The 17,010-nt window shown below is 34.1% G+C and overlaps 1 protein-coding gene and 1 long non-coding RNA gene across 2 annotated transcripts in view; both read right to left on the reverse strand.

Moving 5' to 3' along the window:
- Positions 1 to 1,066, reverse strand: part of LOC111480749 — a 2,671-nt gene extending 1,605 nt beyond the window's left edge. The window contains exons 1-2 of the long non-coding RNA XR_002717919.1: positions 948 to 1,066; positions 607 to 724 (exon numbers count right to left, since the gene is read on the reverse strand). This is a non-coding gene — a long non-coding RNA (uncharacterized LOC111480749). The remainder of the gene's footprint in view (positions 1 to 606; positions 725 to 947) is intronic.
- Positions 1,067 to 11,803: 10,737 nt separating this feature from the next.
- Positions 11,804 to 12,494, reverse strand: LOC111480907 (auxin-responsive protein SAUR32-like). The gene has a single exon (XM_023126140.1). It carries the CDS (start codon positions 12,454 to 12,456, stop codon positions 11,962 to 11,964), a length of 495 nt encoding a protein of 164 aa, XP_022981908.1. The 5' UTR covers positions 12,457 to 12,494; the 3' UTR covers positions 11,804 to 11,961.
- Positions 12,495 to 17,010: the final 4,516 nt, after the last annotated feature.

Below are 17,010 nucleotides of genomic sequence, written 5' to 3' on the forward strand. Positions count from 1 at the left end.
ATTTTTTTTTTTTTTTTTTTTTTTTGTCACCTTAAACTGCTAGTTGTGGTTAAGGTAAATTTATAGAAGATTTAAAATGTGTTTAAAAGATTAATTCAAGTCTCTCATATTAAACTCTCACGCCATCAAATTATGGCAATTAAAATTATAATATTTTTTAAAGGTTGTTAAAATTGCAACACTTCATATATTTGGAGTGCAAAACATTAATTTTTTCCTCTTTGTAAAAGTTTAGAAGACGAAATCTTAAGTGTATAAAAATTATTTTTGAGAAGTGCATTTGTAAAAGTTATTTTTTAAAAAAAATATATATTTTTCATATATTTGGAGTGCAAAACATTAATTTTTTCCTCTTTGTAAAAGTTTAGAAGAAGAAATCTTAAGTGTATTTGTAAAAATTATTTTTGAGAAGTGCATTTGTAAAAATTATTTTTTAAAAAAAAAATATTTTTTTAAGAACAGTTCCAAATGTGTTTTGGTTTTCTTTTTCTAAAAGGAATATACTTAAAACCATTAGAAAAAACAATCTAACTATAAACAAATAATTAAAAATAAACAAATAAATAAAAGTCATCAAACATATGGGGATTAGAAATTTTGGCTAACCTCAATGCTCTGCGGGCTGCTACTCTCCAGCACCTGGATTTCTCCGGCGCATATTAGTTAAGCTGTTTTTGCATATGGGACAAGCTGTTCCGCCACACGCACTGTAACAGTAATGGCACTGCATCATAACAACATTCGAATTTCTTATGTACAATCAAACACTAGTCTCTCTGTTTTTCATTTTTGGAAACAAACAAAACAGCAAATTTTAATCGATTCCTATAAGCTAACTTTTCGAATTACTGATGCAGAAGGGATGATGAATGCAGGACCTTAAATTTGTAGGGAAAGAAAAAAAAAATTAAGGAGATTGTCATTGAAGACAAAGTAGATTATAGCACCGCAGGCATATTCCTTAAAAACGGTTCTTCGTTAAAATAATCTCTTCGGACAAAAACAAAGGGTACTCTGTATGCCAATGCTTCATAACGGTTCCGTAACCAACTTTTCCTGAAAAAAGATGGAAGATTTGTGAACGTGTTTATATCCATCTGATAAGCTCGGCCACTTCATAACGGTATTGGAGATAACTTGACATTATCTCCAATACCCAGTTTGTTACACACCTAGCATAAGAAGATAAGAAAATCACAAATGGAAAGCAGGCACTGCAGAAGCAAGACGTATGCAGGCAAATTATCAAAAACAAGAGAAAATAATGAATATAGAACAAATGTTAAAAAAAGAATGCAACAAAAAAAGACAGTAGCAGAAAGAGGTAAAAAAATAACTGTCAAGAAAATGTAGGTGGGCAGTATCCTGGGAGGCGGATTGGAACTCGCAATGTGAATAATCTTCTGCAGTCTACATTAAAGCAGCACAACAGGTCAGGTCAATGTCTATGCTAAGAACAATTTGGAGTTTATAGCATCATAGAATACAATTTCACCAACACATAAAATGAAGGACGGACTTCAATGAGACTGTCAATTTTCACATTTAAATTTTTTGGTTTTAGACGTGCAAAAAGTCTCTTCAATACAAAATTGCCTAATGGTGACAATAATAATAACCAACATTATGGTGAAGGAGATTATATGCAGTTATTTCTAGGTGCCATCAAATTTAGTTTCTGTCCTAGGAAAGAGCGAACCATTTAAGGATACTCAAATACTGATTAAAATATTGTTTTAAAAAAAAAAAAAAAACACCTGCCAACCTGTCGAACGGTGGTGATGACCAGCATCCATGGCATACTCTGCATAGATGCAATCCCAAGCGATCTGATAAGGAAAGAACATAGTAATTGTGGTGCGCTGGTAGATTATTAGGAAAGGACAATGACAACATGTCATACTTTGTAAATTCTGTATTTCGTATTTGAAAAAACTATAGTGGATGCCAGAAACTTCTCACCTACTCCAAGGATGCCAAGCGATCCACTGTCATTGCATCTGTCTGGACAGCCCCACAGTCCAACAATTCCTATAATTGATTAAAGAATATATAAATCCAACAGATACATGAAGGTTTATTTGCAACTAATTATTGCACGATGTTCCACGTGAATGTGACTGGAGTTCAACTGAAGCCTCATTTGGAATGCGGAAAGAAACTAAAAAATCAAGCACTTAATTTCAAATTCTACGAGTTCACGAAATTGGTTTATCTAAACTGGCCAAGTACACTCACCATTTGTTTGTCCAAGTTCGTTTAGCATTGACAATATATATATATATATATATATATATATATATATATACACACACACATATAAGAAGAAAAGAAGAATAAATGTATTAACAAAAACATGAAAATAAAGATTAAAAAACTATTCATAAAAAAGTGAATTAGAAAATACATTAGCAAAGTTATGAATATTTTTATTAATGTGAGCCTTAATTAGAGGAGGTGCTCGATGCATAAAAACATAATACAGTAATCAATAATATTAACATGAACCATGAAGCGCACATAGAAAATAAGAGTTACAATATCTAAAGACAAATCAAAATTGAACTTCTGCATTATATCCACTAGCAAAATCCATTAAATTCTCTTAACTGAAAAATTATTGAAAAGATATTGAAACTTAAATTTGAAATGAAACGAATAGGCCTGATGAACAGCTTAACTTAGCGGCAATCGCTAGAAGTCAGGCGTGAGCCTCGATCAACCTTACCTTACGAATGAACAACCCAGGCGACTGCATTGCAGAAGTAAAAACAAACTGAGGGGCGAAGGAGGCCACGTGTACCTCGTGGCCTGCAAGTATAAGATGTCGAACAACCTTTATGCACAGAACAATGTATTGCATTATCAAGCATTCTCAAGGAAAGAACAAGAAGATAAAAAATGTCGTAAAGCAATGCATAAACTTAAAGAGTTGAACTATAGTTCCACGAAGATAAACCAGAAGAAATTTCAGCAGGATGAGTAACATTGCAGGAAATGCAGATCAATATAACCGAAACTTCGAGCGAGAGAAGGAAGTGTGATCAAGCACAGAAGCAATCTCTCAACATTCTAAAATTAATGAAACTCGTCGGGAGAACTGCCTTACAGAATTTTTAAACAACAAATTGTTGAACACAACTCACTGTGGGAAACACTCGCTCTCTTTATTAAGACCAATCGAGAAGAGAATACAAGACACTCTGTAGAATACTTCTGCTTTTTATTGTTTTTAGATTTCTTGGATGAATAACCTAGGTAGGGTGGGGGTATTTATACTAAGAGTAAACAATCTATATTTAACCAATCTAAATCTAGACCTAACCGATTTGAATCTAGACCTAACAAATTGAATCTTTCTCCTAAAATATCTACATCTCTTTCTCCTAAAATCTCTACTAAAATAAATATACTGGGCTCGTACAATTAGGCTTGACTCTATTGGGCTAGTACAATTATTGGGCTTGACTCTATTGGGCTAGTGATGATATTTCAACACTCCCCCTCAGCACTAGTCCTCATTCGCTGCATCATGTTGAGCTGACAGCGAAAGCTCTCATGTTTGCTAGTATTCAACCCTTTTGTAAACAAGTCTGCCACTTGGTCATCTGTCTTGATCTGCTGCATCTCAATTTCTTCCTTTAGGACCTTCTCTCTAATGAAATGGTAGTGCACCTCCACATGCTTTGTTCTAGCATGAAACACTGGATTTTCTGCAAGGCGAATCGCAGATTGGTTGTCGCAAAGAAGTGATATTGGATAGTCAATTTTCTGGTGCAAATCTTCCATCAAGAGTTTTAGCCATGTACTTTCCTGGGCTGCTCCAGCCGCTGCTCTATACTCTGCTTCTGTAGTTGATAATGATACTGTTGGTTGTCTCTTGCTACACCAAGAAATTGTTCCCGAACCAAACTTGAACACATACCCAGTGGTTGACCTCCGAGTATCGTGGTCTCCTGCATAGTCAGCATCACAGTATCCAACTAGCTTGCAGTCTTTGCTTCTTTTGTACAAAAGACCATAGTCGATTGTACCTTTGATATATCTCAAGATCCGTCGAGCTGCATCCAGATGAGGCTTCTTTGGACTTTGCATGTATCGACTCATAACCCCAACTGCATACGAGATATCAGGTCGAGTTAAAGTTAGGTAGATAAGACTACCTACTAGTTGTCGGTACGTTGTTTCATCGTTCAACTCTTTGCCTTCATGTGCACAAATCTTGGCATTTATCTCCATCGGTGTTGAAACTTGCTTGCACTCTAACATGTTGAACTTCTGAAGCATGTCTCTGGTATACTTTTGTTGGCAGAGAAACAGTCCTTCATCTGTGCGATCAACTTCTAGGCCTAAGAAGTGTTTAAGCTCTCCTAGCTCTTTCATCTGAAAGCGTATTGATAAATTTTCTCTTGTTTGATAAATTTCTCTTTCATCGTCCCCGGTGATAATCAAATCGTCCACGTAGACCAACACAATTGTCAAATTTCCTTCTCTTTCTTTGATGAATAGGCTTGAGTCTGCATGCGCAACTGAATAACCACTTTGGGTAAGAAATTCAGCAATCTTACCATACCAAGCTCTCGGTGCTTGTTTCAGTCCATAAAGAGCTTTTCTAAGCTTGCATACATAATTAGGATTAGCTGCACTCTCAAATCCCTTTGGTTGGTTCATATAAATCTCCCTGTCTAGCTCTCCGTGCAAGAAGGCATTCTTCACATCCATTTGCCACAGTTTCCAATCTTTACTTGCTGCGAGTGCTAGCAGAACTCGTACGGTAGTAATCTTTGCCACTGGACTGAATGTTTCATCATAATCTAGTCCATATTGTTGAGAAAATCCTCGAGCCACGAGTCGAGCCTTGTATCTCTCGATTGATCCATCCGGTCGACGCTTTATTTTATAGACCCACTTGCAAGAGACGGGTTTGATATCTCCTAGTCTTGGCACTAGTTCCCAAGTTTGATTATGCTCCAAGGCTATAATTTCTTCCTCCATCGCTTTCTGCCAAACCGAGTTTTGTGATGCTTCTTCATATGTCTCTGGTTCGTAAACTCTATCTTCTACAATAGCTGCATTTGCATACTTAGGATTTGGCCTTCGGATTCTATTTGATCGCCTAAGTTGTTGATGTGTTGTTTCATTTTTATCAGATTCGCTTGATTGAGTCACCTCCTGCTTGTCAATATCAATGTCGCTTGGATTTTCAGATGCATCGAAATTTGATTGAATTTGTGTAGTTTGCTCCCCCAGCTTCTGTTGTAGAATTTCTTCAATGTTTGAATCTGATAAGACTTTCTTCTCCGAGGACCACCATGTAGATGCTTCATCAAAAACTACATCTCTTGATGTATAGTATTTTCCACTTGTTGGATCACAGCACCTCCATCCTTTTCTTTGATTGTCGTATCCAACAAATACACACTTGACTGCTTTCTTGTCAAACTTGCTACGTAGATGGTCAGGCACAAATACATAGCAAACACAGCCAAATACTCGGAAGTAACTAATTGTAGGTTTCATATCCCATAGTATCTCAAATGGTGAGACGAACCCTAGCTTTGGTTGAGGAAGCTTGTTGATCACATGGGCAGCAGTTCGCATAGCTTCAGCCCAAAATCTTCCTGGAACGTTCTTTGCGTGTAACATGCTTCGACAGGTTTCTGCAAGGTGTCGATTCTTTCTTTCTGCTACACCATTTTGTTGTGGCGTGTTGGCACATGTAAATTGACGTCGTATCCCACACTCGTGTAAATATTGATCGAACTCATCTGACGTGTATTCTCCGCCATTGTCTGAACGTAGACAACGAATCTTCGCTCCTACTTCTCCTTCGACCATCATCTTGAATTCTTGAAACTTTGAGAACGTGTCAGACTTTTCTTTCATAAAGAAAATCCACACATATCTTGAGTAGTCGTCAATAAATGTCACCATATACCGCATTCCGCTGATCGATGCTTGTTTGACTGGGCCGAACAAATCAGAGTGAACTAACTCTAATGGTTTCTTTGCTTTGAAACTTGACTCTTTGTATGGTAATTGATGAGCTTTACCATACTGACATCCAGCGCAGACAACGTCTGTTTTGACTTCCAGTTGTGGTAGACCTTTGAGCATAGATTTCTCCATAATCAGCTTCAACTTATGGTAGCTAATATGTCCCAATCTTGCATGCCATAGATCTGTCGTCTCATTCTTTCGGGTCTTGTCAACATAGGCAGACTCTGTAGATAGAACGTAGACAGACTCCACTCTTCGTCCTTCTATCGTCGGCTTTCCTATTATCTTAACATCTTGATAAACTTTTACATCTTCTGGCCCAAACAAGACATAGCTTCCTGATGTTGTTAGTTGTGACACTGACAACAAGTTCTTCTTTATACCCGGTACATGATAAACATTATGTAGCGACACTGTATCAGACTTATTGCCAGGCATGATTGTCGTATTGCCGATTTGAGCAATTGATAACTGTGTGTTATTTGCTGTACGTACCATACGACTTCCTTTGTACTCTTTCTTGTCTTGCAATTTTCTCTGATCGCCAGTCATGTGATTTGAACATCCTGAATCAACGATCCAGTCATTCTCATAGTTGATATGGTCTTCCATTGTCGCCATGAGTGCTAGCTCGTCTTCTTCTATGGGACATAGTACCTCTGCATCCCATTCATCTTCTATCTTCTTTTTGGATATTGCCACATTGTTTTCAATGGTCTTTTTCCTGGACCAACAATCTCTAGACATATGGCCCTTTTTCCCGCAGTTATAGCAAATACCACCAAATCTCGTTCTTTGAAAACTCTTGTTGTCGTTCTTCTGAGCTCTCTCAGGTTGTGCAATCCCTTGGTGGCTTCTTCTTTTGTCACCATTGTATCCACGTCTGGTAGACGGCCTATTATTGCTCTGACTTTCACTCGTGTAGAGTGCTTCTTCACCCTTCAACGTGAAGCCTCCCATTTGTTTAGCCATGGCTTCTTGGCTGGCTAACAAATTTTCGAACTCTACCAGTGATGGTTGAGTGGGCCATCCTTGTACAGCAGCAATGAAGCTTCGATATTCTGGTCGCAATCCGTGGATTATAATCCTCTTCATTCGAGATTCTACAATGGCGGACTTTGGGTCTAGTTCAGTAATCTCCCGACAGATCGATTTGACCTTGTGGAAGTACTGAGCAATCGTCATATCACGTTGTGAAATTGACAACAACTCATTCTCCAGAAGTTGTAGTCTCGTATCATTCTTCTTTGAGAACAACATCACGAATGTGTCCCATGCTTCTTTCGGTGTCTTGTCATCCCAAATATGTTCTAACATCTCTTCTCCGATGGTGGTCTTCAAGGCAAACATTGCTTTGCCTGCTTTGATTCTCCATTTGCGCAAGGCGTCGTTAGAATCCTCCTCTGGCGGCGTAGTTTCACACCCGCCAACGATCTCCCAAAGATCCTGTCCTTGTAAATAGGACATCATGCATGTTGCCCACGTGTTGTAGTTGTTGTTGTTGAGTTTCTTAATTCCTCCAACGATTTGGAAATCACTCATCGTGTTGGCCATACCTCAGTAATACCAAACAAGTTCTTTTGACACAAGACTTGCAGAGTCACAGACTTCTCACGACACAAAAGAAACTCACTCACCACTAATCTCAAGAAATCGTTTCTGATGTGGAAGATCAGGCAGAGCTGCAACCACAGAGCATACTAAGGATTCCAAGAGATCAGATAACCTACACTAACCTCGCTCTGATACCAAATGTTGAACACAACTCACTGTGGGAAACACTCGCTCTCTTTATTAAGACCAATCGAGAAGAGAATACAAGACACTCTGTAGAATACTTCTGCTTTTTATTGTTTTTAGATTTCTTGGATGAATAACCTAGGTAGGGTGGGGGTATTTATACTAAGAGTAAACAATCTATATTTAACCAATCTAAATCTAGACCTAACCGATTTGAATCTAGACCTAACAAATTGAATCTTTCTCCTAAAATATCTACATCTCTTTCTCCTAAAATCTCTACTAAAATAAATATACTGGGCTCGTACAATTAGGCTTGACTCTATTGGGCTAGTACAATTATTGGGCTTGACTCTATTGGGCTAGTGATGATATTTCAACACAAATCTGAGAACGGAAGAATTCAAGCTTGTAACATAACGAAATCCAAACTCCATTGCATAAAAGAAGTGGAACACATTCAATCAAAACCGAAGAAATTTCAGTAAGATTTTCGTGATCTTCGACTCCAAAAGACTGATAGCAGAATAAGTTGCATAGCAGGAAGTGCAGAACAAATAAAAAATTGACATTCTGAGCGAGAGAAGAAAATGTGACAAAGCACCGAAGAAATCTCACGACATTCCAAAACTAGAGAAAGTCGACGCGAGACTGACCTCGTAGAATTTCTTGACATCAGAACTGAAGAATCCAAACTCAGAACAGAATGAAATCGAAAACTCCATTGCATAGAACACATTCAACCGAAACGAAAAAGTTTCAGAGAGACTTCGTGAAGTTACATTACAGGAAACAAAACACACATCAAAATAAATCTATATTTTGAGAAAGAGGAGAATGTGATCAAGCGACGAAGAAATCTCATGGCATTCCAGCACTAGAGAAATTTGACGCGAGACTGACCTCAAAGAATTTCTTAACATCAAATTCAAGAACTGAAGAATTCAAGCTCAGAACAGAATGAAATCGAAACTCCATTGCATAGAACACATTCAATTGAAACCTAAGAAGTTTCAGAAAGATTTCGTGAAGTTACATAACAGGAAAAAAATCACACATAAAAATAAATCGATATTTCGAGAAAGAGAAGAGAATGTGATCAAGCACCGAAGAAATCTCTCGACATTCCAAAACTAAAGAAATTCAACGCGAGAACTATCCTTACAGAATTTCTAAACAACAATTCGGAGAACAGAAGAATTCAAGCTCATTAGAAACGGAAATCCAAACTCCGTTGCATATATCCAACGGAAATCCAAACACAATCAAACAACAGAAATGAAATCAACATTCTGTAATGGAGGAACTGACCTCGATAACGCGAGTAGTGCAGCCGAAGCCATTGCCGGTGATGTAGTAAGCAACGACCTAACTATTCCTCGACGCTGAAACCGCCTCCGCCTCTAATTGACTCCACATTCAATCCGGTAAATCTGTGCAGTCGCGTCTCTCGATCGAGCACAACTGATCAACTTCACAAATCGCTCTCCTCGATGACTACAAATACATATACAGTGGAGAATCGGAAATGAAATAAATCAAGGATAAGAGCAAGAGCAGCGGTTGTTCCCTAATTCGAAAATAGATTGGGAATGAAGATTACGCCTCGTCATTCATCGCTATATATAGTCCCGAAATTCCCGCCAAACATGGGAGAAGAAATATACTTTTAATAACTGGTTCATTTTTTTGTTTTTTAAAATTTTTAAGTGATATTCTTAAAATTCAAACAAAATTATAAAAATTTAAATATATATATATTATTTTTTAATTATTTTAAAAAAACAAAAAATCAAACGGTTATAAAATAATTGCCTAAATGAGAATATTGACGAAGATTTTGTTCATCATCTCTGCTCCCACCCACCCATGCCCGATTATTGATTATTATTATTATTATTCTTATTATTATTTCAAATAAGTTATTGTATTTGTTTGTTATTATTATTGTAAATAATGTAGTATTAAAATTTTAAAATTATTCATTAATTTTTTTCAATTATTATTATTATTGAGAAAATTTAGAAATTGAAATAATTGGAAGTAAGTCCCCTTTTCTCTAAGCTTAAAAAACTGCCGAAAGATCAATAATAAAGGAAAAAAAAAAAGAGAAAATTACGATGAAAAATTAACTTAATTTTTTTTAACCTTAAAAACTAATTAATTTACACCAAATTTGATGAAATTAAAATTAAAAATATAAAAAATAAATTATTTTCAGATTTTTCATAATACATTTTTATTACAAGGAACCAACCTCCCTCCATTTCTACGCAAACCCTTCCCCCAACTGAAGTAACTAACTCTCCGATGCTCCCCTTTCCTATTATAGTATGCCCCATTTTCACTCAATCCCAACCGTCCATTTCCATGATCATCATATCATCGTTCCGTGGGTCCCACCAAGCCTTAATCCGCTGCGACGCAACCAGAATAAGCCCAGCGTACGACATATCGCCCACCACAAAAATAATTCATCAAAAATATTCCACGTGTACGTTTGTCATGGGTGCTTATTTTAATAATGAATGCCATTTTCCTCTTTAGGTATAACGGCTCTCTAGATTTGTTAAAATAAAAATCAATTTTCATAATGTTTTTGTTAAAAATAACTTTTGGAAGAGCCTTTATTCATTGGTTTTAAACGCCCTATTTTCTGGAATTCAGTTTAAGAAATATTCTTTAGAATATTAATTTTAGTTTAAGGAATATTCCCAAATTCATAAGGTTTTCTTGAATTTGAAAAAATGTTAAATAATGAAGTCAGTTAGAACTTTTAAACGCATTCTAACTTCCTACTTTCTTAATTTAAATATTTTTTCTTTTATCTTTAAATATAAATATATATATATATACTTATTAATGTATTATATTAAACAAAAATTGAATAAAAGCTTAAAACTCAATACCCACATCTCCAATCTCTCTGTTGGATTGTGATTTATTAATAAATCTTTAAATAATAAATATTAAATTACTATTAAATAACATTTGAATAAAATAGGTAAAATCTCTTATATCTTTCAATTTAGGTTGGAGGATGAAAGTCTGGTTTTTGTTGGAGGATAAAAATGATTAAAGTCTCATGTTCGACTAATTTAAGGAATGATCATGAGTTTTTGTTGGAGGATGAAAGTAATGAAAGTCTTGGCTAATTTAGGGAATGGTCATACCTTTCTGTAAGTCACATGTCCCACTAATTTAGGGAATGATCATAAGTTTTTGTTGGATGATAAAAATGATGAAAGTTACATATGAGCTAATTTAGGGAATGACCATGGATTTGTGTTGGATGATGAAAATGCAGCTAATTTAGGGAACCATTATAATGAAAGAATACTCTCTCTTTTTTGGGCTTTTAAAAATTTTCATTTCAACCCAATTTTATTCAGCTCAAGATTAAGGTTGATACAAACGATTTTCCCTACTTAATCCAACCCAAACCGTGTATGGGATGGATTGGATGGTCAAATTCTGTAACGGCCCAGAGATCCACCGCTAGCAAATATTGTTCTTTTTGGAGTTTCCCTTTCAGACTAACCTCGGCTTTAAAACGTTGATGGTTTGTTCTCCTCCCCAACCAATGTGGGACATCACAAATTCGGAAAAAAAAATATTTAATTCGTCAACTTTTGTATTTACCTAGAAAGGAATAGGTAATTTATTAGACAACATTTTGTTAAATAGAAAACTTAATTAAAAATTTAAAAGCCTTAGACTTTCCTCTAAAAAGGGTTAACAATAATTCATAAAAGAAAAAACTTATTTAATTTTATCCCAAACAATAATTCATAAAAGAAAAAACTTATTTAATTTTATCCCAAAAAATGGACGGTAAACCGAAGCACGGATTTTCTCAGTCCCTTTTTATTTTAATATATATTTTTTAAAATAGATCCGTTTGAAACAACCAAATCACTTCCAAAACTGGAGATTATGGAATAGCGCCAGCCAAACATGCAAAATCCCCATTTTGTTTCCATGTCAATTTTCAACTGCCCAGAAAACATAAATAAATAAAATAAAATAAAATAGGGAAAGAGAGCAGATCCAGAGTATAAGCAAATATTAAAAAAATTAAAAAAAAAAATTATTCATATATTTCCTCTTTCTTCATACATTTGATATTACCTCGTTCAAGAAAAAGATTAAATGAGGAATCAAAAGAGAGAAAAAGAGAGATTTCTAATGTTTCCTTTTGGTCCTAATTCAAAATTCAATCTATCTGCACATTGGACTCTGCGGACGGTGCGACGGCGTAAGCAGCAGCGATTCCAACGAACAAAGACTCAAAACTTCCTCTCCGCCGAACAAATCTCCCTTCTTCCTCTCCACCAATCTCACCACATGTTCAAACACCGTTACCTCGCAAGGAAGCCTCAGAACTCCGGTTTGTTGAAATCCGAACTCCTCCTCCGCCTCTCTTAACAGAATCTCAAACGCCGGATGCCCTAAGTACTGCGTTGGAATCACAAAGCGCTTTTGCTCCTCACCGACGCTCACCGCCAAAGATCCTTTCGGTACGGACGCTCCGGAGACATCGCATCCGGCTGAGAGCGTCCGCTTCAGAAACTTCATGCTCTTTCCGCCAGATCCCACCGCCGTGCCGGAGTATCTATTCGCCGTCTTTGATGAGTTCGCCAACTTCCGCCACTTCTTGAGGATCTGTTGAAGCCTAACGATGTCTCTGATTTTGTTGGACTTTTTTGAATCCATGGCGACTTTGGTTTCTGATTTGATATGAAGAAAGTCTAAACTCTCGTTGCTATGAATTTATAGGCGGTTGGAATACGGATTTGAAAAAACGTAAAATTTTAATTAATTGGAGTAATTTTCTCCGTATTTTCTGCTGCGATACCCAAAATCGTCCAAAATAATAACATTTAAAATACTAATCAGAATTACGACTACATCTCTATTTCTTATCCCTAAACTTTTTCTTATAAGTGAACGTTGTATCTTATCCAACATTAAATTTTAAATTTGTGGAGCTAAACAATTTATTAAATACCATAAATTTAAAATAATTTTATATTAATTAGAATTAATAGTTTATCAACAATATTATAGGTATTATTATTAATAATCAATAAATATATTTATTTTATCACGTGAAAATAGTTGCTACGATGATACTATAATTTTATAAACCGTAACTTAACAACACTAATTACATTAACAATTTAAAACATAGTTCAACTTATATAAATATTTTTTATATTATTTTTCATTACCAATTTATTAATTAAAAAAGTATTATTATTATTGATACTTAGGGGTGCGTAATCTAAGGCTTAAAAAATTGGACTAAAGTGAACTTTTGACAGTTAAGGCAATAATCTCTCGGCTTTTATTTCCGGTAAAGATAACCCATGTGGGGTCAGCATATTTCATTAATATATATATATATATATATATATATATATATATATCAATAATGGCTCGAAAGTCGAACCTCATCGTTCGTTGATGAAGGGCCAGGATCTATTGTATCATGGCCGTACACCTGTTGCATTTTTTTAATATTTCAAATCAACCCTAATTTCATTTTGTATATGAATTATTATAATTTTATTTAACGCAAGTCAATTTCCATTTTATTTAAAGGAAAAAATGGCTTAATCATTTATTATTGGATTTTTCTTTTACAGTCTTTTTTTTTTTTTTTCAAAAGAGTGAGTATAAATGTGTTTAAAATATAATTATATTGATTAAAATACTATTTTAGTTGATGTATTTCATTTTATTTTAGTTCTATTTAAAAAAAATTAAAATTATAACTTTGTTTATTTCAAGAAGATTCGAATCAATGCTGTAGCTCGTGGGTCCATTTTAGTTATACTTGTACAATAATTATATATATATATATATATTAAATTTTCTTAAAAAATAAAAATAAATATAGTTGGCGAAAGAAGCGATGAGATGTCAGTTTATGGCAGGTTGATTTGGTTTCCAAAGCAAAGAGTCAAAGGGGCCTCGTACCGTTCGATTGTACTGTCCTCATTAATATATATTTGGGTTAAAATAATTTAAAATAATTAATATAAATTTAATAAAAATGACAAATTTGAGTATTTACTAAAAGCTTTTTAATTAAAAGATGTAAAATCTTAAGAAATAAAATTTAAAAATTATAGACTTAATTTATAAAAGAGTAATTATTAAAATAAAACTTTAAAAGCGTAATTATTGTGTATTATTTTCTTACTTTAACTGATATTGTAACTGCCCTAACTGCCCTAACTGCCCTTTGGCTTTGGTTTCGATGGAACCCATGTGAGAGTCGTCTTTCTTTTACAATTTCCAATGTTCGTCTCAAATCTACCTCCGTTTTCGAGGTTGCCCCATCTTTGCTTTCTTTTCGATTTGAAGATAATCAAAATAATATAACCAAAAAAGAAACAAAAAAGGTCTTAACCTTGTTTCGATGCTTGGACCTAGGAGTATTATTCTTTTGTCTCGGTTAAGGTCTTTCGAACCCCTCTTGGTGCCTAAACCAAACCTCAATGTGCGGACGAATTAGGAGCGGGGGGGCGTGTCGGCGCGCCAAGACAAGCGCCATTAACCTCTCAGAAGCTTTTGCCTCGCACTTCGACGACGTTGTCCGCACGCCAAGGCCCATGCCATGGCTTCATGTTGAAGTCAAGGATGATGGTATCGGGATGCCAAATTTTAAGCGGTAAAATAGCGTGGCCCAAATTTTTGTTTTTTTTTTTTTTTTTTTAATCATTTTAAAAGGTCTGACACCACCTCCCAAAAAAATATAATAAATAAATTAATTAATTAAAAGCTAAGAAATTAAAATAAATTTCTCCTAATTTTAAAAATCCAACTCCCTTGGGTTTAAATTTTAAAATGTTTTTTTTTTTTTTTTTTGCGTTTGTTCTCAAATATATTTGATTCCTATATTTGAACATTTTACACATTTACAGTATCTTAATTATATATATATATATATATATATATATATATATATATATATAATTTTAATTCTTTTAAAATTAATGAATTAATAGGATGCATCGTAATATTTATATTAATTAACGAAAAATCAACGTCGATGACTAAAAGTTAACATTAACAATGAACCTCAAGGGTAAAAGTGTAAATCATAAATTTTAGGAGTTAAAAATGTAAATCGTTTATTTATATTGTAATGAACACTAAATTATACCATTCTAATATTTATATCATGAATTTTATGGGTTTTCTAAATATAATTATTGTATGTTTATATAATTTGTAATATATAAATGTGGTTGTTATCAAATGAGGGTCCACATGTCATTTTATAATCACAGAGTGACAAAATATTCATGAAATAAAAATTAGAGTTGAATCTTGTTTGGCCCCTCAAAGGGTCGGTTATAAATTCTAATATCTCAAACGCAATTGGATATTAATTTTAATTTTAAAATATTGGGCATAAAAAAAAATCTAAATTTGTTGATGTCACTCTAGAAGTAGCCATGAGACACGTTCGATTAACGAAAACTACACACCAAAATGAATTTAAATAATAATTATAAAATGGCAGATTACAATAAAATAAAAAATCTTATATTATAAACCATTATTTTAGGTATTTGACTCCTTTCATATATTTTTTAATTTTTTTAATTTTATATTTCGAAAAATCAAAATTGAATCAAAAAATAATGTTAATATTCAAAGTAAAGAATTTATTAATTTTTTAACACTTATTTTCATCGTGTAAATTTAAGATTTCGAGATACATTATACACCGTGAAAAAAAAAAACTAAGTCCTAATATCATTTTAGACTTTATACATTAAATTATATTTTGATTATCGTTTAAATTTAGTCTATGTATTTTTAATTAATATATTCATATTTTAACGTCAAAATTGATTAAATAATGGATTCAATTTCTTGTCGTCCTCAGATCATCTCTCCTAGTCTTGATCTAGCCGATCTCACCACTAAACATCCACCTTTCTTTCGTCTGTAACATGTATTTTTTGCTTGTTTGGATCCTCGAACGTCGAGTGAAAGCCAATGCGTTGAACGTCGAGGAGATGTTGAAGTTGCGCGTAAAGTAGTCTCTATTTTTCGATTAGAGACAAGAGAAGGATGTCGCTAGGCTAGGACAGCTCTATCATTGGTTTCATTATACCTATAACAGGGGAATCTTTGGCTCTATCGAACAGAGCCATGTGATGGATAACTATCCAGCATGGTTCGAAGAGCACTTTTAGTCAGCGTTAGTGAATAGAAGTCCCCCTGTCAAGAAAGAAAGAAGCGGCTCTTCCTACAGCAGAGTCGCCATTAACTCTATTTATTATTATGGTAAATCAGTGTATCAAAATGTCAATCTGAGATCTTATTTCGATTCGATACGTCTACCTACGAGACTGACCTTTCGCTTTCATCTTGGTAGATGTATTATTTTACATTTTCCCAAAATTACATTCATTCATTTCGACGTGATTAATATAAATTGACAAATTAGAGCAAATATAAATTAGTTTACTTTCAGAAAAAAAAAAATATATTTATATTTTAAGCTTGAGATTTGAGTATCAACTCTGTCAAAGGTTTGAATGTACAAATTTAAATTACAACAAAGACTTTAAAATAAAATAATAAGGTGGCAGGAACCATGAATATTAATTATAATTATAAAGATAAAAATGGGCAAGTGGTTGACTTTGACCTAAAGAATAAGGGGCAAGGGCAAAGGAGGGGAACGACAACGTGATCCGCACCTTAATGAAGTAACGAAGAGAATAATTAATGCAACTCCGTTACAACCCGATTAATTAAATACCCCAGAGGGCCAAAACCATTAAGCCACTCATTGCCCATCATCAATACGCATTCTTTTTGCATAAGCAACCATATTATATGCTTCAAAAAATGTGAATTCAATACATGGAATTTTGGTAGTATAGTCTATTCTTTGACCACGATTTTATTTTAATTAATAAAATTGAATTGATTTACCGTTTACTCGAGATTGAGACTCCTTATTCGACTTAAAATGGTCAAATTTATTGAAATTACATTAGAACAGGGTAGTCGTTGTTTATCGGCTAGAAGTAAGTAATCTTAGAATACGAGTTTTTCACTCATTTTTAGATACTGTGAACGGGTATTAAAGTCGTGGATGATCATAATAGAGTTTATAAATAAAGATATCCATTTAACCCGGAGTGGAAATCAAAGGGGCAGTGAGTGATGAAAGATTTTTTTTTTTTTTTTTTTTTTGGCTAAAAGAGGTCGGAGACAAAAAAAAAAAAAAAA

Source organism: Cucurbita maxima, unplaced genomic scaffold, assembly GCF_002738345.1.
Source record: "Cucurbita maxima cultivar Rimu unplaced genomic scaffold, Cmax_1.0 Cma_Scf00006, whole genome shotgun sequence".
NCBI classification, from domain to species: Eukaryota; Viridiplantae; Streptophyta; class Magnoliopsida; order Cucurbitales; family Cucurbitaceae; genus Cucurbita; species Cucurbita maxima.

Bases quoted from the DNA above. Each gene is read 5' to 3' on its own strand.
- LOC111480907 (XM_023126140.1), bottom strand. From the start codon at position 12,456: ATGGATTCAAAAAAGTCCAACAAAATCAGAGACATCGTTAGGCTTCAA.